Source organism: Schistocerca piceifrons, unplaced genomic scaffold (genome assembly GCF_021461385.2).
Source record: "Schistocerca piceifrons isolate TAMUIC-IGC-003096 unplaced genomic scaffold, iqSchPice1.1 HiC_scaffold_2510, whole genome shotgun sequence".
Classification (NCBI taxonomy): domain Eukaryota; kingdom Metazoa; phylum Arthropoda; class Insecta; order Orthoptera; family Acrididae; genus Schistocerca; species Schistocerca piceifrons.
Window position 1 is genome coordinate 1,221,848 of NW_025728455.1, and position 27,254 is coordinate 1,249,101.

Consider the following 27,254-nt stretch of genomic DNA (forward strand, 5'->3'; position numbering starts at 1 on the left):
TACTATAATGGTTATCCGAACAGTAAATACAATCAGAACAATAACAGTTATATTCCAAATAACAACAACAGAAGAAGGAACCGAAATCATAGAGATCAAAGAAGAGAGAATAACAGGTACCATCCAGGATATTTTCAGAGAAACAACATCCAACAACATCCAAACATGTATTGCAGGAATAACAGTAATGACAATACCAGTTACAGTCATGGGTGAAATAAAGTATGAGGAAATCACAATGGACCACCGCCACGACACATGCAATACAGCAGCCCTCAATTCCTACCTAACGGAACTCCCAATGCGACGCGAGGTAATGTCAACAACCAAACAGCTGATACTTGGGTGACACGCGACAGAAATGTAAATATTATTGAGTTGGGCAATGACCCCAACCCGCAGCAACACCCGAATTTGCCGGAAAACGAACGACGACCGAGCTAAGCGCTCGAGTTACGGTCGATAGGGAGCAGAGCGCAACGGAACCGACGATTTGTTTTCTCCGACATGATGACAGTAAAAAAATAGAAAAAGAATTATATCAGGATGTAGTTTTTAATAGTACCAGTAAAACAAAGAAGATTATTCAGGCTATAACACGAGTTATGATCGGTAGTTATGAAGTGGAAGTAATGTTAGATACAGGAGCACCAGCAAGTGTCATTTCAATGTCCTTACATAATGAACTCAAACAAATAATGAACATACAAACATTGCCAGTACAGAATTGTCACATTATAAGTGCCACCGGTAACAAATCCAAGAATGTGAAATTTCAAGCGCTAATTAACTTCACATTTTCAAATATACCACTCAATTACAGTTTTCTGGTAGTAGACAAATTAGTTATGCATTGCATATTAGGAATTGACTTTTTGAATGAATATCAAGCAATCATAGATTTAGGAAAAGGGAAATGTCATTTAACCGTAAACCAACAACAACTGACAATAGAGTTAACACAGGGTAAAAACTTAAACAGTAAACAAGGTAAGTTTGAAGAGTTACATTTTGTGTATCCACCAGCAACAAACGTATGCAATTTAACTTTTAATGAAGCTGTATCTCAGGGAGTTAAACCTAATGATGTATATGACAAATGCACAGAATCTGAATATCTGACGAAGGAACAACAACTTGAATTACTTGACGTTTTGCAGCAATTTGCTGAGGTATTTGTGGAGGAACCTGGAATTATTACAGGCTATACTTATGAGATGGATGTTAAACCACACAAAACATACTGTAGAACATATTATAATATTCCTTGATCAAAGAAACCCGCAGTTTTGAAAGAGATTGAAAAAATGCAAGCTTGGGGTATCATTGAAAGGTCACATTCACCATATTGCAGTCCGATACTAGCAGTTAATATAGAGGATGGTAGTGTAAGGTTAGTGCTGGACGCATGAGAAATTAACAAAGTTATAATCCCAATCAACACACGAACTATAAATTTGGAAGAACGACTTTTAAAATTTCATAATGTACAGTATTTAACCAATATCAGCCTCTGCTCATCATTTTGGCAGGTGAACCTCCATAAAAACAGTCGTAAATACACTGCATTTCAATGTGAGGGACGTAGTTTTCAATTTTGTGTTCCACCCTTTGGTCTACGAGTGAGTGCTGGAGTATTTATTGCAGCCTTAGATGCTGTTCTTGGACCACAATTGTTATCGCAAATCACAGTTTATGTTGACGACATTGTCATTGCCACCACTACTTGGGAAGAACATGTTAAACTTTTGAAGCAACTTCTGACTAAATTTTCTGATGCAGGTGTCACTATCAGTTTATCAAAGACTTAATTAGGGAGGAGAGAAATCAAATTCCTTGGTCACATCATATCAATTGAAGGCATTTATCCACACTCAAGAAAAATTGATGCAATAAAGAATTTTCCATCCCCACGGAATCATAAACAACTCAAAGCCTTTCTTGGTCTATCTTTATTCTTCGGGAAATTTGTACCCTACCACCTTCTTAACAGTCCACATCTTCTATCTTTACTCAAAAGAAATAATATTTGGAAATGGACAGAGTTCTGTCAGACAGATTTTGAAGCGATTAAGAATGCTTTAATAAATGCACCGTTGTTATGTCATCCTGACATGACGTCAGACTTTTGCCTAGTAACAGATGCAGGTTCCTATGGGCTCGGAGCATTTTTATTCCAAATTCATGTAGAAAATGAACAAACAGTCATCAAACCTATAAGTTTTGCTAGCCGCACGCTCACTGAATGCGAAAAGTCATATTCTGTGACCGAGCGCAAAACACTTGCCATAGTATGGGCATTTCGCAAGTTTCGCTACTTTCTATGGGGAAATCAAGCTCAAGTTATTACATTCACGTCTTGCACGCTGGTGTGCATCACTACAAGAATATGATTTTGATATTATATACATAAAAGGAGAATCCAACATTATAGCCGATGCTCTATCTCGTTTGCCACAAGGTCTACAAGAATTTTCAGATGTGACAGAACAAACATCAGATTTCAAAATTTTACTCATGTATGATGGTACATTTGCACCTTACTACAAAAGCATGTGCAGGAAGTTAGCCATATTGCAGGACAATGATCCCAGGTGGATCCAGATAAAGAATAAATTACGTGCAGGAACAGACCCACATCTTGAAAAATATTACACATTACACAAAGAAGTATTATTTCGCTGACGAAACCCTGAATCACAGCATTGGTGTGTTTGCTTACTTGAAGCTCATGTTGATGATTTTATTTTATTTACACACAGAACTTGGGGACGCTATGGTGTAACCAAATGTACAGATAAGATTATGCAATATTGCTATTTTCCAAATTTAAGGCGAAGAGTATTGAGTAATATTAGGAAATGCATCACATGTCAGAAAGCCAAATATTCTAATCGCACAATCATGGATGAATTGCACCCAATCGTACCTAAGAGACCATTACAGCTAATTTCTTTAGATATTGCAGGACCCTATCCACAAGCACGTGGAGGAATTAAATACATCCTTGCTGTGTTAAATGTTTTCACAGAGTATTTAAAATTATATGCTTTACATTCAGTTTCTACCACTGCTATTACCAGACGTCTATTAACAGATTATTTTGTAAGAATAGGAAAACCTGAAGTTATGATCACAGATAATGCAGCATATTTTACCAGTTTAAAATGGAAGACTTTTATTGAAGAACAGAATGTTAAACATATTTTAATTTCAAGATTTCACGTGGCAGAAAACCCAGTAGAAAGAACATTTCGAGAATTTGGACAGTTTATGAGAACACACATACCAGAAAAACACACAAAATGGGTAGAATACCTAGCACCATTTGAACAAATAGTGAACAATTTAACTCACATTTCTACTGGATACACACCAACTGAATTAATTATGGATAAAACAGAAAGAAATGAATGGACAGACCCTCTACCTAAATTTACAGCAACAACAAATCATGTTAGTTTAGAAGAAAAGGTAAGACAAGCTTACAAAACATTATGTGACAAAGCTAAGGAAAGAAAGCAGAAATATGACAGAGGTGGCAGGAAAGCAAAAACATTTCAAGTTGATGAGTTAGTTTTACTAAGAACACATCCTAAACCCACAAAACTGAAACATTTAAACAGGAAATGGCAGATCTTATACTCTGGACCATACCGAATTGCAAATATTCCACACCCTGGCTGTTATTCATTAGAATATCCATTAACACATAAACCCAGAGGTGTACATCCACACAGACATTTGAAAAAATACATACAGTAGAATGTTTGTTAATGAGAAGAAGATAATTAATATGATATACAGTTATGATGAGCCTACATTTAAGTGATACATATACTTACAATCTAATGAATGCAGGTAAGTCTAGAAAGCAATGTGAACCATCCAAAGCTAATAAGATATTTGGTTATAAGAGGAGTTGCTATTGAGGCATATACACATTAGAGAAGGCATATACACATTAGAGGAGGCAGAGAACTGAAGAGAATTATTTTCTTTAGGAGGCATGTGATAATAGTAATGTTGATATGAGTGATGTGAGTGACTGAAAGTGATGAGTGAATATAATTTTAGTTTAATAAGAGGATAAATAGTAATATGAAGAGAGGTAAATGGAATATAAGATGAGAAAAGGGTATTATTATTATTACTATTGTTGAAGTAAAAAAAGTACATGATGATGAATAAGAGGAATATATATATATATATATATATATATATATATATATATATATATATACACATAATGCTGAGGAATAAGTGTATGTTATTTTGTGAAGAATGAATAATGGATAGGTGAGAATGTTATGAGTAACTGAGAATTTTTGAGAGGAGAGAAACTAGATTTGAACGCTATATCACATGTACTCATGGAATACAGAATGAAAGTAGTGGAAAGATTATTATTTATTGAAAGATTGGTATGCCTGAGATAAAAACTTATGTGATGTCTCATATATTCTTATAACTAAAGGTGAAAGTATAGATTTATGTGGAAAGAATTATTTACAACAGCCACTGTTGGAAATATACCAGAAGATTTAAATCTATAACACTTTAACACTAATCTAATGGGAACTTGTAATGAAATTTTTGGAGTTATGTAGGCTTGACACTTCAGATTGGAAGAATTATTTAAGAGAACATATTTAGCAGTCATCTAATGACATAATTAAAGGTCATCTACTGAACTGAACTAATGCACCATTAAATAGAAAGGAGAATAAGGAGAAAACAAAACGTCGGTCCTCTGTTGCGGCTCATACTTTCATCCATCCAATAGAAAAATTTATACATGTTGATGAAATATTTGACATTATATAATTCATGATTATCTGACAGTATGGAGAGACATACACACATTTATTTATGAATAGAATTTTACAGGTACCATAAGGTAAATACAGAATGGATATACAGCATGGAACGCAGCAGCAATTATCTAAGAAGATTTATTCATTTATTAAGTAAAACATTTATTTATATTGCTTGATACTCATGAAAGGAAGGAGATGAACTACACAAACTTTATAGGAACTTGATTGACTTGAACTAGATATATACATATATATATATATATATATATATATATATATATATATATATACACTTACCACACTGATGTACGTGCTTGTAGGATCCTAAGATGTTTAGAGGGTCACCGCTCTTAGAAACGGTAATAGAGGGGTACCACTCTTAGAAACAGCAATAGTGGGGACACCCACACTTAGAAACGGTATTAGGTATAGGAACTTTTACATTATATTAAGTTAACATGTATTTTATTCATCATATTTTATTTTGTGTAGTCCACTGTAGGAGATGACTTTACTAGTATTTATGAAGTAGTTAGCAACCATCCCATGAACCTATCCTCCTACAGAGGGCTGTCTTGAAGCTTGAAATACGCGTAAATTTTATTCCAGGAGGCAAGATGAATTTTAAGTTGAATATTCTGGCGAGTTGCCACAATTATCTTCAAATGTTGCAAGTGTAACGAAATGGAAAGAAACAAAATAAGAAAAGAAAAGAAAAAAAGAATGAGCTAACAAATAAAATGTATATTTCAATCTGAATGTAATGTAATTCACATGTCAGCACAATGATATTGAATGTAACGTAAAAATTTACTATATTTTTCATTTAATTCTGTATATGTACTATATGACAACAATGTAACTATCTTATGTAATGATTAATTGTAAATATTTGTATATTTATGTACTTACTATATCATGAAATGTATTTTAAAGAGATATTAATGAACTGCAAAGGACTTGTGCATGTAGCACATGATTCATATAAATGGAACTGAAAATGCAAAGAACAAACCAACATGATGGAACACTTGTCAAGAAATATTTACGTAGTGTCAATATGCCTTGAAGTGTATGGTGTAGTGGAACCAGGCAGGTCTTCAGGTTGGTGTAAAAGACAAGCTGATCACCTGTCGTAGGCAGTGAGGTGTTTCCTGCGCCCTCATTGACCATTTATACCCCAGTAGACACCACCAAAATTCGACTGCTGGAGATCACAATTTCATGTTGACACATTGAACAAACTTCGGATTTTCTTCCATTGTAAACATGAATCATGTGAACTGAATTCAAACGCTGTGCTAAGCATCGATAATACGTTGCAATTCTAAGACATTAATGTTACAACTCCTAAAGAAGATACACACCAAAAAGACTGTATACAAAGACTGATATGCAAAGAGCATTTTGCTCAGAAATGTTTTCTGTAATATGTAAATTTCTTATTTTCTCATATATATGTATCTATATAAATTTTCTATACTGCCACGCTCTCTTGCAGAGCGTGTCAGTAGAGGAGGCATTGTAATGGTACTTTTAACTTCCGCGCCTCCGCCAATACAAAGATATAATTTACGATCGCACATGGAGAAGAGCGCAGCGCCAGCGACCGATTTTTATAAATAATTTTGTTCGTCTTTATATTTTTGCGTAGGTTTTTTGTTTTTAACAACTAATTGATTACACTCTCTCTCTCTTGTCTTCATACGAAAGACGTATAATTTTCGGCGATGTGTTGAATGTGCTTTTTGGGTGGAAATTAAAATTACATTACAAAGTGAGGATGTTTCAATAGTGATTCGAGGTGGTTATCGCCAAATTTGTAAATTGATCATGACAGTGACAACTTGAAGAAGTTTTTCAACAGACGGACAAAAGTGAAAGACGAGTCGTCCTACAAGAGAAATTATGAGGACAGCCATGAAGACTATATTGTAATTAATACTGCGTATTTAACAAGATTATAAGGTAAATTTCAATTAGTTTTCTGATGCTATTTCCGTACAGTCGCTTTTTGTAGTGTTGCCGACCCAGTCTGCCATGCACAGTCAAATTACAGCATGATCTCAATCAATAATAAGTCCGCCTTATCCGTAACTGAAACCACCAAAATTCAAGACATCAATCAGATTTTCTATTTTATATTTTTCACGGCAGAGCCCCGAGGATGAAAGGGAACACTACATTGTGAATCACCTCCACTGGGTGTAGTCTGTGTTTTCTGTCAACTATTGGAGGGATCTTCGACATATTATAGTTAAAACAGAGGCTAACTCTCCGAAATTTTGTATAGAATTGGGTAGGGATTCCAACGGGTTCTGGAGCCTTCCTCATCTTAGAACACCTCGAACACTAATATCTGTATGATTCATCTTTGCAATGTGTAACGTGACATCCTTCTCTAGCTTTACTTTTCCTCCATAGCAGTTGTCGATATGAATACTATTTTTCGAATTTTGAACGTGTCAGGTTTATATGAGTTGCTTTTCTGAAAACTTTCACATAATTTCATACAGAGTATTTTATATTTCAAGCTAAAATGTATGAAAATGAATTACTTTATAGAATGTTTTACTCTATGTTATAACCCATAAGTACTAGTTCTGAGAGCACAGTTAATTTATTTTTTAGAAGCATTTGCAATCACGAAGTATTGGCATACTTAAAATTTATATTATTAACTATGTAATACTGTACTGGCTATTATGTTTATTTCTGGATTCATTTATGAAATAATTATTGAAAGTAATGATGTAACAGAAATTAGTAGAAATGCATTTATTATGAAAACTTGTAAACCCTTTGTACTATAGTTATTTTCCACAGAGTGTGCGAGCCGTAAGCATGCCTCTGATACGATTGGACGTATTTTTGTATTTTGTGTGAACAATGTAATTTCGGCTTTGTCAATGTGACCAAAAGGCTGTGTGATAAACCAAAATGTGAGGAAATAGATTTACATAAAAATAAAAATTCTGCAACAAAAATCTTCAAATTTATTTACATCAATCGAACCGTGAGGACCCAAAATGTGATATTTTCAGCTTCAGAAATCAGACCCCACCCCATAGACAAGACGAATAGGAGCCAACTCTATATGACAAGCTAAGAAAACAGAAAGTTTTTAGTATTCTTCGACCCTTTCAGATTTTTCATAGAAGACTACGCTTATTTTGGACAATTGCTGCAAGTAAGATAGAGGGGCGTAGATTAGAAGTGGAGTGAGAATTAAACTGGATTTTCATTTGCAAATGAACATCTGAAAGAGAAATATTTCTTCTTTTATTTCGCTACTCTCAATTTCAGCCTCTTTATCGTGTATGAGTGGTTGGAGAGTAAGTTTGGTGCCATTAACAGTCTTTACATGTATGACCAAAATTTTTTTGGGTTTTGTGAGAGATCTCTTTCAACGTTCCTCTTCAGTAGGCGTTGAAAGCGTCATGCATTGCCCTCTCGGCAAAAATGTGTTTAATTTAGCAACTCTATCTCTAGACCGAATCTTTGTTTAACGTTTATTATGCAGTAGTCTGTTTCTTTAGACGTTTTTTGCTGGGGTTGTATGCTGTGGAGTGCGTTTCCCACGATGAAACGTTATACTAGGTACATATCTATCGAACACATGGTCAAGTAATCTTATAAACGTGAGCCAGAGTGCTTCAACATGCTTAGAATTCCTAATTGAGATACAACGTTGCTATCCCACCAACTGCCAGAGATCGAAAAAGGACCTGAGTACTCAGGTGTTAAACTCCAAAGAAGTCTGCCCTGAATGTGGTGTGACAGTGTTCATGACTCTAACTCTCCAGAGGACCTCAAACACTAACTGGTGGAAAAGAAATGTCACAGTGTTGAAGAGTACTTCCCACATTAAATTTGTGTATATTGTTATTAGTAATCATTGATGTTAGAGCATAGGGAAAAAGGTAAGGAAGTACATGATAATGAATGTTTTCTTTTGTGACATAGGCTATATTACGTATACACCTTGTAATCCTACAGGATAAAATAAAATTCGATACAATTCAGTCCCCCTCCATGAACCATGGACCTTGCCGCTGGTGGGGAGGCTTGCGAGCCTCAGTGATACAGATGGCTGTACCATAGGTGCAACCACAACAGAGGGGTATCTGTTGAGAGGCCAGACAAACGTGTGCTTCCTGAAGAGGGGCAGCAGCCTTTTCAGTAGTTCCAGGGTCAACAGTCTGGATGATTGACTGATATGGCCTTGTAACAATAACCAAAACGGCCTTGCTGTGCTGGTATACCGAACAGCTGAAAGCAAGGGGAAACTACAGCCGTAACTTTTCCCGAGGGCATGCAGCTTTACTGTATGGTTAAATGACGATGGCATCCTCTTGGGTAAAGTATTCCAGAGATAAAATAGTCCCCCATTCGGATCTACGGGCGGGGACTACTCAGGAGGACGTTGTTATCAGGAGGAAGAAAACTGGCGTTCTACGGATCGGAGCGTGGAATGTCAGATTCCTTAATCGAGGAGGTAGGTTAGAAAATTTAAAAAGGGAAATGGATAGGTTAAAGTTAGATAGAGTGGGAATTAGTAAAGTTCGGTGGCAGGAGGAACAAGACTTTTTCTCAGGTGAATACAGGGTTATAAATACAAAATCAAATATGGGTAATGCAGGAGTAGGTATAATAATGAATAAAAAAAATTGGAGTGTGGGTAAGCTACTACAAACAGCATAGTGAACACATTATTGTAGCCAAGATAGACACAAACGCCAAGCCTACTGCAGTAGCACAAGTTTATATGCCAAGTAGCTCTGCAGATGATGAAGAAATTGATGAAATGTATGATGAGATAAAAGAAATTATTCAGGTAGTGAAGGAAGACGAAAATTTAATAGTCATGGGTGACTGGAATTTGAGAGTAGGAAAAGAGAGAGAAGGAAACATAGTAGGTGAATACGGGTTGGGGGTAAGATATGAAAGAGGAAGCCATCTGGCTGAATTTTGCACAGAGCATAAATTAATCATAGCTAACACTTGGTTCAAGAATCATGAAAGAAGGTTGTATACATGGAAGAACCCTGGATATAATAAAAGGTATCAGCTAGATTACATAATGGTAAGACAGAGATTTAGGAACCAGGTTTTAAATTGTAAGACATTTCCAGGGGCAGATGTGGACTCTGAAAACAATCTATTGGTTATGAATTGTAGATTAAAACTGAAGAAACTGCAGAAAGGTGGGAATTTAAGGAGATGGGACCTGCATAAACCGACTAAACCAGACGTTGCAGAGAGTTTCAGGGAGAGCATAAGGGAACAATTGACAGGAATGGGGGAAAGAAATACAGTAGAAGAAGAATGGGTAGCTCTGAGGGATGAAGTAGTGAAGGCAACAGAGGATCAAGTAGGTAAAAAGACGAGGGCTGTTAGAAATCCTTGGGTAACAGAAGAATTATTGAATTTAACTGATGAAAGGAGAAAATATAAAAATGAAGTAAATGAAGCAGGCAAAAAGGAATGCAAAAGTCTCAAAAATGAGATCGACAAAACTGCTAAGCAGGGATGGCTAGAGGACAAGTGTAAGGATGTAGAGGCTTGTCTCACTAGTGGTAAGATAGATACTGCCTACAGGAAAATGACAGAGACCTTAGGAGAAAAGAGAACCACTTGTATGAATATCAAGAGCTCGGATGGAAACCCAGTCCTAACCAAAGAAGGGAAAGCAGAATGTAGGAAGGAGTGTATAGAAGGTATATACAAGGGCGATGTACTTGAGGACAATATTATAGGAGTGGAAGAGAATGCAGATGAAGATGAAATGGGAGATACGATACTGCGTGAAGAGTTTTACAGAGCGCTGAAAGACCTGAGCCGAAACAAGGCCCCGGGAGTAGACAACATTCCATTAGAACTACTGACAGCCTTGGGCGAGCCAGTCCTGACAAAACTCTACCATCTGCTGAGCAAGATGTATGAGACAGGCGAAGCACCCTCAGACTACAGGAAGTATATAATAATTCGACTCAGCTCAATTCAGTTCAGATTCATCTCTGCTCAGTTCAGATTCATCTCAGCTCAGTTCAGATTCATCTCAGCTCAGTTCAGATTCATCTCAGCTCAGTTCAGATTCATCTCAGCTCAGTTCAGATCCATCTCAGTTCAGTTCAGATCCATCTCAGCTCAGTTCAGATCCACCTCAGCTCAGTTCAGATCCATCTCAGCTCAGTTCAGATCCATCTCAGCTCAGTTCAGATCCATCTCACCTCAGTTCAAATCCATCTCAGCTCAGTTCAGTTTCATCTCAGCTCAGTTCAGATCCATCTCAGCTCAGTTCAGATCCATCTCAGCTCAGTTCAGATCCATCTCAGCTCGGTTCAGATCCATCTCAGCTCAGTTCAGATCCATCTCAGCTCAGTTCAGATCCATCTCAGCTCAGTTCAGATTCATATCAGCTCAGTTCAGATCCATGTCAGCTCAGTTCAGATCCAGTTCAGAAATATACAGCTTCTCTTTCCCTAAATTTAAAAGATTCCTAGCCCAACTGACTGTAGTTGAAACAGTTAAGCCTTTGACATTACAATTGAAACAATTTAACCCACTGCAATTACCTTAAGTTCAGAACCCAAGAGCTCATTTCTCCAAAGTTTTAAATGGTGAGATGATTCAAATTTCACTTGTTCTAAAATTATAATGGTGAGAAATTCACTTATCCTAAGTGTAATATGACAGAGAGCCCTCTGGTTGTCAGACCTAGATCGCTTATACCATACTGTATAGCTCTCTGGTGTAGCTAGTACAGTTGGCACATGAGACACTATGTTTGGGATGGGGATAGGAGAGGTAGGCACTCACGCCTTTATTTAGACAGCAGGAAGGGCCTCCAGGTCGCAGTCTCAGGATGCATCAGAAACCACGCTGTGTCCTGTGTGCCCACTGAGCCGTGCTGCTCCACTGTTGGAACCTCCCTGACTGTCAAAGGCAGCACATGCTGCACACCCACCTGTGAGAGGCACCACTCAGGCCAGCTGCCTCTGTGCAACTCAGAGCTGCTGCTGCCATACAGAACCTCCAACATGCTCTGCATTGCTTCTCATAGTCTACTGGCCAACAGGCAGGAAGGAGTCCTGTGCTAACAGGAGTATCTCTGCACGCTGCAATGTAGGTAAACAGCTGTTTGGGGACAGGCTGAGTATAGTGCCACAGTAGACTACACAACTCAGAATTTCAGATCCAGACAGTTTCTCACCTCTTTTTCCTCTGGAATGCATCGCTTTCAGACAAACTTTTTCTGATGTCTCAACCAAGTCTCAGTTTTACAAGTAGTGTGCAACCAGAATTGACGATTATGGCTGCACACTACAGAGCTGCAGCCAAAGAGAGAATCTTCAGCGCTCAAGTGGGTCACATGTCAAGTCGCATAACAATATATCATCTAGGTGACTCACAGTGCCCACATTAGTACACCTATTGTGATGAAGTGGCACCACACACTAACTCTAGGTGCATGCCATGCTCTTAATCCAACTACTTGTCCTTCTGACAGAAACTGTATTAACCTCAAAGAGATTGATTTCAAGTTAGTTTTACATTTTATTTCATACGTTATACTGTCCACCAGCGTTCCATATGAATATTCCAGAAGAATTTGAATATGTTAATACACTTTAGCAACGACTTTCAAGCAGCTATAAACCATGATTTTCGATTGTGAGGCTAGCTCTCCTTCACTCATTCTTTCCATACACCATTCTTGAATGGATCAAAAGAGAGTGTGGGGGCAGTAGCCACCCTACGTCAGCCTATGCTGACTCTCCCATATGCTGACTCTTCCATCACTACCTTTTCTTCAGTACTACACAATGCCATAGTGCCACTGCACTGCACCTGCTTGTATTACTGGAGTTTCTGCCTCTCAATCTATTGTAGACACCCCTTTACAAGATAGGCTGTGCCATCATCTCCTAAGTATTTCTCTTTCCCTGAACAGTCCCTAGACCCTATGCTAGCCTCAATGTTTGACAGTGTGAGAAAACGTCATCGTTCCGATGGCCTGACAGTGAAATTAATCATACTTTGCTCTCATTTCCCAGTATGTAGATGAAAAGAACACATTGAAGGCCTCTATGAGGGGTAGGGGTTGTTGGCTGATTAGGTGATAGAAGAAGAAGAAGCAGGAGTTGATATAGAAGAGAGGGGTGATACAATATTAGAATCAGAATTTAAAAGAGCTTTGGAAGATATCTCTAAAATCACTGGGGGAAGTGGCAACAAATCGACTGTTCACACTGGTATGTAGAATGTGTAATACTCACGATATACTGTCTGACATTCAGAAACCGGTATCCACACCATTTCGAATTTCGCAAGAGTCAGTAACTCCGAGAATTCACCTTAACAGCTCATGTGTCCAAGTTCTCGACAGGAATAGTATACAGAAGATTGGAAAAGAAAATTGAGGATCTGTTAGATGGTTTATTTTTAGGAAGGATAAAGGCACAAGGGAGGCAGTTCTGATGTTGCAGTTGATAAGGGAAGTGATACCGAAGAAAATCGAGACATTTTCATAGGATATGTTGGCCTAGAACAGGTATTCGACAATGTAAAATGGTGCAACATACTCTCAATTCTGCCAAAGATATGGACAAGCTACATAGAATAACAGGTAATATACAATACGTACAAGAACCAAGATGAAGGCTAAGTCTGGAAGACCTAGAATGACGAAGTACACAAATTAAAAAGGATGTAAGACAGGGGTCTAGTATTTCATCGTTGCCGTTCAATTCATAAATTGAAGAAGCAGTGATGAAATAAAAGAAAGGTTAAAGAGTGGGACTAGAATTCAAAGTGTAAGGATATTGATAATATTTGCTAATAGTAGCTCTATCCTCAGTGAAACTGAAGAAGAATGACAGGATCTGCTGAATGGAATAAACAATCTACTGGACTACAAGATATGAATTGAGACTAAATCGAAGAAACGCGAATACAATGAGAAGTAGCACAGATGACAATAGCAAGAATAGGTTATCACAAAATACATGAAGTCTAGGAATCTACCATCTAGTCAGCAAAATAACCAATTATGGACATAGCAAGGAGGACATAATAAACAGACCGGCACAGATAAAAAAAGACATTCCTGGACAAGAGAAGTCTGCTAGTATCAAACATAGATCTTAGTTTGAGGAAGATTTATGAGAACGTACAATTCGAGCACGGCATTAAATGGTAGTGAGACATGGACCGTTGGAAAACTAGAACAGGACAGGATCAAAGCATTTGAGATGTGGTGCTACAGAAGAATGTTGAAAATCAGGTGGACTGATAAGGAATGAGGTGGTCATCCCCAGAAAATACAAGCAAAGGAATGTATGAAAAACACTGACAAGATGAAGGGAAAGGATGATAGGACATCTGTCAAGATATCTGGAAGTAATTTTCATGATACTGGAGGGAGCTGCAGAGAGTAAAAACTGTAGAGAAAGGCAGACCTGACTAATCCAGTAGGTTGCGGTTTCTACCTAGTAGGTCACAGGTTTGATATGGGTACCACTCAGTAAGGGTGTGCAGTTTGAGTGAAGCAAATCAACATTTGTGTCTTACTATGTGGAAATTTTTCCGACAGCTTGCTTCAGTTATCTAGTAAACGAAGATTTCATGTGTAGGACACGCTTACAGCAAACAGTCAACATAATGCAACTTAGGGACACAAATATTTCAGTTAGTTATTTTACAGTATTTGAGGGAGTGACACTGCACGTCGCCATAGACCAGAAAGCAGATTTGTGGAATGTAGAGGTGAGCGTGTACAAATAGAGAAAAATTAAACCATCCCACCTAGTCAGATGTTAGCTCTGACATGCCTTACATGCCCATAGCGTTCTTGTTGCACATGAAATGCCTCCATCATGGGGATAAAACTATTGTTCATGTAGACTGCCAACAAAACTGTGCCAAGTGATGACTAAACCACCTAGTGCTTCCATCATTCGTTTGACGTTCATTTCCTACCCCGCCCATTACTTTGGTTCATATTAGTTCCTCAAAGTGAATTCTATTAGGCGAGTGTCACAACTGCCCACCCTAACGGACCCCATACAAGCTGAGCTCTCACTAGCAGGGTCCAAGAATCTATCACTGGATAGACTGTTGTAGCTCCTTCGTCACTTAGCACGGTTTTATGAGCAGTCTAAGTGAACAATGCTTTTACCCACATGATGGAGAAATTGCAGGTGTTCAATCGAAAATCCATTCAATCGAAAATTCATTTTAAGACCACATTTAATAAGGAGTCACCATATTACACCCTGGGATGGTTGTAACAAAGCTTTGCTTTCTTAATGAGTCATGAGTTTTGACACTTTAGACGTTCACTTTAGGCTCTAGAATTCAGAGTTAAGCTAATCTGATAACATTTCCATTGGTTATACAATTGATCAGTTTACAACTTCAATGTTGGTATATCCTACATCGTCTCTAGCCTTATGCAGTGTAATTATCACTGTACATTAGACCTATAATGGTGGTTGTGTTGTCTAATAAAAGAACCTCTATACAGCTAATATGACCCTGAGGCATTTTCATCCCTTCTCAGAACAAAATTTTAATCGATTTTTAAAATTTTGGAGAATTTCTGTAAATTTCTTTACACTAACAATGTACGAGTGTAGCTAAAGCTGTTGTTGCTCCGACTACAAAATATTACGACTCTTCAATATTTGACTGAATGTCCAATGGCCGACTACATGAAGGACATCAGTTCGCAGAAATGAGGAAACAATATGGTCGGCAGTCTTGTTTTCTGCAAACTGATTCATTAATTCAGCGCCTAGATACTGATATCATGACAGCATAATACACACATCAAAAAATGTTTTGCATCACCCCAGTTTCCAGAACTCCTTTTGTTTTCTGCAAACTGCCAAGTTCTATCTATCTGCATAGCTATTCCATAAAATGTAACAAGTACAATTTTCTTCCTTCTTTAGGATTGGGGTGGCATATGTATCTATCGTGAAGTGCTCCTTTTCGTGACCTAGTTGTCTACAGAAGTACGATACGTTCTGGTATCGGCTGTAGAATTCCTGCAATCTGTAGTTACAAAGACTGCCAACTGGGGCAGTGTGGGTGCTGTCAGCAATGGCGCCTGTCTGTCCAGAGTTGCTACAAGCGCTCATCTGACGATATCTGGATAGGGGAATGCACAGAAGGTTGAAAGAAGGGAAATGTGTAAAGTAGTGAGATCTGCCAAGGCATCCCATACGTGGTGGTATTCAACACTGTCTGTCAGATCGTAACATGTTTCATGTCAGCAGCATTACAGCCAGATGAAGATCATGAGATTTGAGATTGAGCTTTGCTTCTCTGTAGTTAAACAAGAACTGCTTTTACAATTACAGATGACCAGCACATAAGGTAATGCGAATTATGCTACCAGTATGACACAATAATAAAATATATGAACTATTCCATTATTGCAGCAGACGCAGAAATAGATACCGTCTTATATCATAGAAACATATTCTTATCTTTTAATCTGGAAATTTGGCTGTGTCCTTTTCTTTTATAAGAATTTAACTGATTTTTATTCTATTGACGATGATGCTTCAGCTGCATTATGACATAGGACCATGAACAATTATCATTATAACAGTTGTAAGATTGTGCTGTATAGAATTGCTTGTCTAATCATTTGTGTGTCAAGTCTGTGTGGCAGGCACCTTGCATGAATGGCTGCTTAACCCCAATTGCCTCGCACACCACAGAATACGAAGTCTCTGATAATGAGACCACTGTATTTGAGTCCTACTTAAAGGTGAGTACAAATGATGGACTGCAGTATTCACCTTTGCATTCTTTATTTAGAACAATATCAGACAGATGCAGAGAGTCATTTCAGCATTATTGCAGAGATGTTTGTTGAACTGAATCCTTCACGATAGCATCTCCACGAGTTGCTGCTTGCCGTTCTGCCTGGCGATGACACAGGGTTCGTGCCCGTGTGCGTCCCTGGCCTCAGTGTCAGCTCCTGCATCGAGCAGCACGGCCGCCACCTTTGTGTGGCCGCATCTTGCTGCACAGTGCAGCCCAGTGCAGCGGCGTGTTCTGCCTGCTGTCCCCGATATCCACCTCTGCTCCACCTTCCAACAGACATGTTACTGCTTCCAGTTGTCCCCTCTCAGCTGCCCAGTGCAGAGCAGTTCACATGTCCTCGTCCCTCGCCCCCACTTTCGCCCCTGTCGCAAGAAGCACCCTGAGCTCCTCCACCGCCCCCTCCTTAGCTGCCTGGATCAGTCCTCGGCTAATCTTCTTTCCAGGAAGGCTCCTGCACAAAACATAAAAATTCTCACACCTTCCTGAAAACATACACTTAATAAAGAAAACATACAACCAAAAATGTATACATATGTCCAACAACGACCCTACTATATTCCCCTTCTATGATACGAAACTCGTATATTAAGGTATAGTGGTTCTGTCTTCAACCACTATCCATTAAAAGTTTGTTTATGCAACCTCTCAAGATTTTCATCTGTCAAATTCCGACACGCTGATTGCTGTAACTAATTTTCTTTCAACTTGGGGTGCTGTTTCTTAGCAGTCATTATATCCGCTACAATAGATGCTTCAGGAAGCTTACACTAGTTCTCAGTGAAACTATCAAAGATTACACACAAAACAATTGACATTTACATGTTAAAGACTTTCCTGACGTTAAAGCAAAATCCTTCAAACCTCTTATTGGTATATTTGGTGGCCTTTATCAGCAAATTTCGCCAGCTTCTGTTTCACATAAAAGAAATTCATCGAAACGTTTTACATGTAACAATGGCACCTAATCTACTACTTCTCCATCGTGTGTGTGTCTGTGTGTGTGTGTGTGTGTGTGTGTGTGTGTGTGTGTGTGTGTGTGTGTGTGTGTACAACTGAAGCCTGTAACAGTGTACAGTCTTCTACATGAACATATTTGAAAAAACGGGGAAACACCGACACACACACACAAAGTGTCACTTGTATCTGACAAGTTCACTACAGTCATCCTAGAAAAGAATACATATTGTAAAATACGTGTGACATGCGCTGGTAACTAAAATGTGGCAACTTCTGGACAAACAAAGCAAATAAATGATATGTACTTTTCTTATTCTGCAAAGAGATTTATTACAACTTATCAACATAATATTCATCTTCCATATGCCCAGATCCATTCTGATAAAATATCAGATGCGCACTAAAATGGTAATACGACTGTTCCAGTTAAAATAAATCCATGAAATGGAATGAAAAATTAATGAACTCTTACATACATCATGTACTCTCGATGAATAAGTTTTTTTGAAAATTTATGTAACATTCCATAACCTGTCCTATTGAATAATGAGGTAGAGAATGTGAATCATGAAAAAGTCTACAATATTTAACAGCCTGCAAATCGTGTTGACCCCCATAGTGCTTTACTAGGTCCACCAATGGTTGTGCTGGTTGTGCTGGTGGTGGTGGTGGTGGTGGTGCTTGTGCTCTACTGCCTACCTCTATTGTGTCCACTGGTTTACAGGGAACAACAGTGACATTTACTACATAGTAGCAATGTTGCTACTTCATTTTAGAACACAGAGTGCACAGAGATACCAAAATCAAGTTAAAGCATCATGGGACTGTGAATGAATAGACCCTGTTGTTTGGAATCCGAGGCTATGGTAAAGAGCAACTAAGTCGCTTCATCTATGTCTATATGTATACCATAAAATGACATGTCATGAGTAAAGACAAAACGACTCATTTTTGCCTGATCAACTGACGTAATAAAACCATTTAAAATATTTACAAATACATTGCAATAGCACTACTAATATCATAAAAGAGCTTGGATCCCAATTCCTACCAAATTTTTGCAGTTTCTTAAAATATTTGTCCGAAAGACTACATGCCCGTCATGGGATAAATAAGCCATGGAAAGGGCCATCAGTATAGTAAACAAGAATGAAATCGGCTGATTGAGAGCAGCCAGACAATTTGGTGTATCACAGGTGACTTTCAGAACGCATGCCACAAACGAAGGGTCAGAGGTTTCAGACTACATTTGACGAGGGGTTTATGCAGGATATAGTGTCCCAAAGGAACTAGCTTACTAAGCCGCAAAACAAAATAGTATCTCTCAAAAATGTAATAAGGACTGACTGACTGACTGACTGAATGGATTTATGCCACACAATCCTGATTTATCTTTAAGGGAGCTGGAAGCTGCTACTTTGGCTCATGCAATGGTATTTAATAGAGTTCAGGTTAACAGATTTTACACGCTATATGAATGTCCTCAATAAAGAAGGAATTTCACCAGCATGAATTTATCTGTACTTTCATGTGTGGACATGAGGCAAAAAATTTTTGCAATGACTGGAGAAACAAGTGGGGGTACTTACAATTGTTGAAAGGAGGTTGCACATTACAACATTAGCGTGCATGAATTCTGCTGCTAACTTTATACCTCCAGCTTTACTCTACCCCTGAAAAAACCGAAAGAGCAATTAACTGATGGAGTACCTATAAGAACTCTAGAAATAGGGCCAGAAAGTGGATGAATGGCTGGAGAAATTTTTCTAGTTTCATTAAGGTAAGCAAAGAGAATAAAGTGTTTATCACTGATGATGATTGCTGGAATCTCAAACATGTTCAAGTGCTGAAATGTGCCAATGAAAATGGAGTTTCTCTATTTTGCCTACTATCCCACTGTAATTGCCAACTTCAGCCAATACACGTTTGCATTTTTGGGCCCAGGAAGACCCATTATAATGAAAGTTTCAAACCTCCTAGAAACACACCCAACATCACCCAGTGCCAAATGCGTTAGCTCTTTGCCACTGCATAAGGTATAGAAGCATGTGTGGTTAATACTAAGAGTGGATTTCCTAAGGTTGCTTGACTCACTCCAGGTCACACTGTTGCTGCCCTCTCGTTCGCCTGCATCACTTAGCTAGCTGAAATGTCCACACGCAAAAAGGGAGGCTAAGTCAAGGGAAAGTGAAAGTACCACTCAAGCAGGGCTGGGCTTCAGCTCCTAGTCAGCAGAATCCACCCTCTTTTGCGCAAGGCTAAGTATGCAGAGCCTGTGGGTGCCTGGGCACCATTGTACCTCGCCGCCATCACTGAGTACCTAGCAGCTGAGTGCTTGAGCTGAATGGAATCGTAGCCTGCAACAATAAGACATATGTCACCCTGCACCACTTGGACCTGCAATCTGCAACAATAAGATGCGCAACAAGCTGCCCTCTGACATCACCACAGAGGCTTTTGTCCTGCCCAACATCCAAGCAATCCTGTTGCCAAAGGAAAGTGAGAAGAAGGCATAAACGGCGGCCGCCTCTCTGGCTCATGGGACACACAGTGCTGCATGCTCCCTGTATGCAATGGGCTCGGCCGGCAGCTTGGACGAAAACAATCTTCGCCTGTACATAGTGACCAAAATTCACATCCACCTAAGTGTGACAACAAATATCCCAATTTTCCTGCATGTTCACATGTTTTACAGAATATTTCACCATCTGAAGAGGAATACTTCCACAAACAGCTTTGAGACTTGTAAAAGATAGCTCTAGATGACTCAAGGCACCATTTGATGAAGTATTTCCAGTTTGTGCTGCAGTACAATGCGCATTAAAGAAACGTAAAATAACTCTGGTTTCTTCTGGCTTTCTGAGTAGCTGTACCAACAACAAGCTTCTAGAAGAGAAAGTGCACCAGTGAAAATTAACTGAGGATTGACAGATATTTCGACAAGCTTGCAAAAGAATATAGTTAAGCAGATAACTCTATAACTCAGATCTCAGTGCAGATGATGACTGTGTTTGTATGTACTGCACTATCTTCTTCCATTCAAGACCAGGGGAATCGTGCATTAAATATACTATATGTAAGGTATGGGCTCACAGTATGCTGATATCCCAAGTACAGTTATGAATTTTTTCAGACCTTAGAAACATATGCATTGATATGTATTAAACCCTCAAGAGGTTTTGGCTTAGGGTGTTTACTTTTTCTGAAAATTGTGCACTATCTTTTGGTCCCTATTGTAAGTATAAAATGACACATGAGCATAGTTTCTTGTCTTAATTTTTCTTAGTATTGTAGTTTCATGTTTAATGATTTCTAATAATTTTTGTGGACGTCCTGGATTTTGAAGTGTTTACATAATAAAAAATGATTAAATTTTTGAATAAAAACAAAACATTAAAATAGTGTGTCATTTCTGGAACTGTTCCCTACAGCATTACAGGTCACTAAGGAACCAATGAAAAAGGAAGTTCTGGAAAAACAAAGCAAAATGGTTGCTGGAAAAGTGTGAGCATTCAAGATCAAGAGTAAGAAAGGAATTCTGTTGTTAAAAGCAGAGCAGAGCAAGGTTGGAAACAGTATAGTGAAGACCTCTATGAGTGAAAGGAACTATCAGATGACATGACCCAAGAAAAAAATGGTCATCAAATAACAAAACATAGGGGACTCAGTATTAGAACTTAAGAAAAGCTTTGGAATACTTGCACACATACAAGACAATCTGGTTGGATAATATTACTTAGGAATTTCTATAACTTTTGGTGAAAGTGACACCCATACGACTGTTCACGTTGGTTGCACAACCTATGACAAGGGACATACAAGCAGACCTTCAGAAAAAAATGTCATGCAGATACTATAGAAGCAGGAAAAGGCCAATAAGTGAAGAGTTCCACACAATCAGCTTGACAACTCATGCATCCAAATTTATGACGAGAACAACATACAGTAGAATGATAGGGAAAGTTTAAGATCTATTATAGTCTGGTAAGTTTGGATTTAGGAAAGATAAAGGTCTCAGAGAGGCACTTGCACTTGGTAATGGAATCAATATTTACCAAAATTAAAGGAATGTTCATTGGATTAGTCTACCTTTAGGAAGCTTTAGCAGTGTAAAATGGTGCAACTCGTATAAAATCCTTAAAAATAGTTTAATAAATAGGGGAAATGCAGGTAACATGTAGTTATATACAATAATCGACAGGGAAAAATAGGAATGGAAGAAAGAGGAACTAATTCAAAATATGCCAGAAATGGTTCACCCTTATCGTTTAAAACGAAAATCGAGGTATCACTGCTGCAACTGAAGAGATTCATGAATAGAATTAAAATTCAGAATGAAAGGATTTCATGATAGGATTCGCTGATAGTATTGTTATCATTAGCAAAAGTGAGAAAGAATTACCAGAGCGGTTGAATGGAATGAACAGTCTAATGAATACAGCATTAGGATTTACAATCAAAAGAAAGATGAATGTATTGGGTAGTAGTATAAACAACATTGATAACAAAGTTATGAAAATTAAGGACCACACTAGCAACAAACATAGACATGAGGGACAATGAAAGTTGCTCCAGCAGGGTAATACGACATTCCCTAGAAAACAAGACTAGAAATACCAAACACAGGCCTTAATCTGTAGAAGAAGTATCTGAGAATGTACATCTGGAGCTGAGTAGTGAATGAAAATGAATCGTGCGCTGCGAGAAAAGCAAGAAAAGAGAATACCACATTCAGAATGGGAGGCTATAGAAAGATGTGAACTGATAAGAAAGGAACTGTGGAAGTTCTCTACAAAATAGGTGAGGATACTCATATGTGGGAAACTGACAAGAAGAAGGGACAGGGTAATAGTATGTGAATACATCAGGGAATACAGCCATGGTACTACAGGGAGCAGTATTGCTACTCTCATGTGAAGAAACTCACGTTCCTCCCCCCACCCCCATATCTCACATAAACGTAGGTGGTGCTATCAGCACTAAATTTCTTGGAAAAGCCAGAAAAGTAATCTATAACGGTTACAGTTTCTGCTCTGTATGTGTGTCAATGCTGGGACAGGCTGTTATGCAAAACTGCAACAGCGTGACCAAGGTGCTCCATATCTTGAGGAGCTCAGGCAGAAGAGGCCTTTCCCACTTTCTTCTGATTTGATTCTTTAAGATCGTGTTTATTGTTACCAGTAGGTATTTAATTCAGAATTCTAGGAAACTTTCTCCTCTCTCATTCTTTCCAATAATCTTATATTGTCTCTTAACTATGTCTTTTTACCTTCCCCTATTACAGCAACCTAATGATTATTAGATGTTTCTCTCTTTTTACATCCAGAGATACCTATTCACTATTGTTGTATACTCTCTTACTGTCAGTTGGTTTTCTGGGAGTGACAATGGCTTCCTAACCCGAATTATTGTTGCTATTGTTTTGCTAATTATGACACAAATAAATCACTGAACTCTTCAAAATTACTCCTGGGTTGCTATTCAGTGCTGACCTTTTCCTCAACTTCCTCATCCTGTTGATATCATCACATTCCTCTAACATGCCATCCTTCTTTCCATTTCATTTCGCTGGTCACGTTAAATCTAGATTCAGGCATCATATTTTCTTTTTCATATTTCCCAGCCTACCTACAATTCCCCCCTTTCCCCCTCACCACTCCAATCGAGGATCTTTGGGACTACCTCGAGTGTGCTGTTCATGCCATGGATTCTAAACTGAGAAGCCTAGTGCAGCTGGCCTGTCTGTACCTTCCAGAAACTCATTGACTCTCTTACCACATACGTTGTGCTGCCAAAGGAGCTTATTCAGGCCTTTGACAGGTTGTCACATTAATGCGATTAGATAGTGATGTGTTCCGAAAACAGCTTCTTTAAAGAAAATGTAGAGCAGTTTTAATATATTTCGTGTTTCAAACATGAATTTTCATGTCATGCTAACCAAACAAGAGAGAATCAGGCTGAATAATTAACAATAGGGGCTAGAAGTTAATTATCAATGATCTAGGGAGTGCAGCCAATTTAACCAAAAGAGAAAATTTCTAGTAAGTAAACAGCACAAAGTATTGCATAAATATTTAAGTCTAGCCAAAAATTTTATTAGCTATCAGAAATTCAGGGGAATATATAACTAAGTGGTGTGGAACAAATGGAAGTTAAATATCAGTGACTCTTCAATGTTCAGGTTATCGGAGAAGGTACAGCAGCAGCAATGGGTAGGGTAGGGAAGGCCGTCAGCAGCACCCTAACTGAATGAAATCCTGTGGTAGTCACTGGAGAGTTTTGTGAAGATACAGAAAACTTGAAAGACAGGCAGACAAATATGACGCCTTTTCATCAAGGATGCAAGCAAAGCATGTTGACCACTAAACCCCTTCTGTGGGAGTGAGTGTTGCATGTGCTCTGCATGATGGCTAAACAGAGAGAAACAATATGGGGACACTCCAAACTGTATGGGAGCACCCAGAGCTGCCGTTAGACCTGGGTTCTTATCCTCTGAGCTGGTCACAGGTTGCATGCATAATGGTCAACCTCACATGGGTGCACAGACGCTCACTTCACCTTTTCTGCGAATCATCTATACAAGCCATTAATGAGAAACAGTTTCATCTGCTGTGCCTTAAATGTAGTTAAAAAGTTTTCTTGTACCGTCTAAAGACAGTAAAGGATTGTGCTGAGAAAATTATTTTCAGATTGTAAACACCGAGTTGGGAATAGCAATTGCTCTGAGTATCTACTTTACACGAACTGATTTCCTCAGGTCTATATTAGCTACATCATCAATCGAAAACTGTAAATATATTGTTGCTCAACATGATCTGTGCTGCAGTAGGCTACTTTGTACCAGGTGTTGGTTATGAGTGACACACTTAGTCCTCATCTTTTCTTGTGTTTACGCAGCGTGACACTATTGCTAGGTATTTTACTGTGAGTAGCAGTTGCAGAAGACACACTGAACCGCTTTAAACTCTACTTTATGCAAACAGGATTTTAGTGACCTGCACAGTGCACAGAATGAGGCCTGAGGCACAGCTCATCTTGGCCCCAAACTAGACACATCACTGCTTCGGCTTATGTGCTCAGCAACGCATCTTTGCGCCCACAGCAAAATGACTGATGCTGTATACAAAGGGTTTGTACCTTTGTTGAGATACCTGATGCAGAAAGCTATAGGGCAACGTTTTGTACACATGCAATTTAACAGTGACAACAAATAACGAGGGACTGTTAAAAGGTCAAAATGTTTGAAGCTACGAAAACTTGGGCTATTTCATGACATGTGCTGGTAAACACTGTTAAATTTAGAGATATGTCTGAATGTGACAAAACTGCCTATTGGCTTCTGTCGCTGGTTCTTTGGCCGATGTTTGTCTGATGATTTTACTGATGTTACGGCAGCATGAGTGGCTGGCATTGTCAAAGCTTCACCCTCCATTGCCGGTGATGAACTGGAGCCGAGCTCACAGCCACAGACCATATGTATCTGTTGCACCAATGTCTGAGGGCTTTTCCGCGGTCATTTCCGGTGCAGTTGTACTCTTGCTACCTGCGACGGTCGTTCGCTGCATTACAGGAATCCAGGATCCGTTTACCTTAAGGCTTTCCGCTTTCTTGTTGAAGCCATTCACGTGTTTTTATATTTCTACAGCTTCTCTGAATAAGCGGCTGATTTCTCAAGCTGGCCCAACCTGCAACGTCTCTTATGTTCTTTCATCCTGGTAATGATTGATCGTCCAGTCATCCCGTCTGTGGCAGCGAGGTGGGCTCCAGTTCACCACTGGCAGTGGTGAAGCTTTGACAATGTCAGCCACTCGTGCTGGCGAAACGTCAGTAAAATCATCAGACGAACATCGGCCAAAGAACCCGAGATATAAGCCAGTAGGCAGTTTGCCAACAAGTGGCGACGAAAGCCTTAAGAATTCCCTTTCAATCTGCCAGGCAACAAAAGTATTCTGAGGTACCAGCAAATGGCTGTTGTAGGCATCAATGAAGCTGCATTTTACAGGACAGAGACATCTATACAAACTCAGTGGCAAACATTATAGCCTTGAACACACACACACACACACAGGTATGGGGACAGAGTTTCACACTTAACAATGGGAAATGCAGGTGATCATCTTGTGTCGCAGTTACCTGGTTTCTGTTAGTGGCCCACCGAGCAACTGACTCACTTTGACCACCTCATCAGGGTGGTTGAGGACCGCATCGGCCCAACCCGCTGTGGCAAACACCAGCGAGTTGGCTTTTATTAAGGCGACAGCGACCTCTGCGAGGCTGGGACAGGAGTGCCTCACTGCCAGCACCGCCGTGCGCGCCGCGTTCTCTGCTGACAGCTGACTGGCCAGCTGCTCCTCACACTGGACCTTCAGCCCCCACACGCCGTACCTGTCTGCAGCTGCCAGGAGTTGTGGGGCCATGCGGGGCACCTCGGGAGCACGGAGGGAGTACATGTAGGCCAGCAGCTGGTGCAGCACCGGGCCCTCCACGCCGGGGACTGTGACCACACTGCTGCTGGCCTCCGGCGTGTCCTGGCAGAGCATGGCGGCGAACACGGGGCTCCCGCCTGCCAGGACGGCCCTGTGCGCCTCCAGCCGCGTGTCCCCGGCCACCAGAGTCACCGTGGCCCCTTCCCCAGCACCCGTAGCAGCAGCCTCTTGCACCTCCTTGGCGGCTGCCATTGCGAATGTTTCTGAAACAAGGCATCACTGAACAGCCATTTGCCCTTACACAGCACCGTAAATTCATGTATTAGGCATACGTGATCTGTGCTCAGCAGCAGCGGGTAAATATCGCCTATTACATGTCAATCACAACTGCATGACATCCTTCCCTAGCCATAGGTGATAGCCACGTGTCTTCAACAATACAATAACAAACACCCGTATTTCTTACAAGAAGTCGACAGAAAGGGGTGATGACACTATTTCTGCAATTTCTAGTCGCAGTACAGTGTTACAAAACAATGAAGGTTTTAAATATGGAGATCAGGAACAATACAAACAAGACCTGGCGAATCTACAGCTCATAATCACTCCAGGTATTTAGGAAACTGCTAGTAATTACCATTCCTGTTCCACTCCCAAGTAGAGCGACAGTGAAACAAGTACTAAAATGTAGACTTTCACGGCCGGAAATATCATGTCCATTATAATTATCCGGGCTGTTATGCCGTGGTCGGTTGATGAATTCTGTGTCAATTCCCAACGTTTCGTCTCCGACTGTGGGAGACATCTTCAAGGGGGTCAGTAGCTCGATGGAAGGTCCAACACACCCACTACAGTCAGTAGCGAGCCAGTGTGTGTGTTGGACCTTGCATCGAGCTACAGACCCCATTGAAGATATCTCCCGCAGTCGGAGATGAAACGTTGGGAATCGACACAGAATTCATCAATCGACCACGGCATAACAGCCCGGATAATTATAATGGACAGTGAAACAAGTGTCTATATGCCTCCTTATGAGTCCTAATTCCTAGCATCTTATCTTTGGGTTCTTACGCTAAATGTACGTTGGTAGCAGCAGAATCGATCTGCTGTCAGCTGCCAAAGCCAATTCTCTACGTATTCTCAATGGTGTTCCTTGAAAGAACAACAGCTTCCCCCCAGGGATTGACATTTGAGTTTCCACAGC

General features: G+C 39.5%; 2 protein-coding genes across 2 annotated transcripts; one reads left to right on the forward strand and one right to left on the reverse strand.

Annotated features, from left to right (window-relative positions):
* The first annotated feature begins 3,812 nt into the window (after window positions 1-3,812).
* Window positions 3,813-11,326, forward strand: LOC124743678 (protein SON-like). Its single transcript, XM_047248854.1, has 2 exons — window positions 3,813-3,861; window positions 10,854-11,326. The coding sequence occupies exons 1-2, from the start codon at window positions 3,813-3,815 to the stop codon at window positions 11,324-11,326; spliced, it is 522 nt and encodes a 173-aa protein (XP_047104810.1).
* Window positions 11,327-16,994: 5,668 nt separating this feature from the next.
* LOC124743679 (speckle-type POZ protein-like) lies at window positions 16,995-26,447 on the reverse strand. Its single transcript, XM_047248855.1, has 2 exons — window positions 25,758-26,447; window positions 16,995-17,118 (listed from the first exon to the last, which is right to left on the reverse strand). Exons 1-2 carry the CDS (start codon window positions 26,300-26,302, stop codon window positions 16,995-16,997), a joined length of 669 nt encoding a protein of 222 aa, XP_047104811.1. The 5' UTR covers window positions 26,303-26,447.
* Between the last annotated feature and the right edge of the window lie 807 nt (window positions 26,448-27,254).

Coding starts and splice junctions, on each gene's coding strand:
- LOC124743679 (XM_047248855.1), bottom strand. CDS start 26,302: ATGGCAGCCGCCAAGGAGGTGCAAGAGGCTGCTGCTACGGGTGCTGGG. Junction 17,119..25,757: donor GGGCCACTAACAGAAACCAG/GTAACTGCGACA, acceptor TGTTTTGTGCAG/GAGCCTTCCTGGAAAGAAGA.
- LOC124743678 (XM_047248854.1), top strand. CDS start 3,813: ATGAGCCTACATTTAAGTGATACATATACTTACAATCTAATGAATGCA. Junction 3,862..10,853: donor TTACAATCTAATGAATGCAG/GTAAGTCTAGAA, acceptor TGCTCAGTTCAG/ATTCATCTCAGCTCAGTTCA.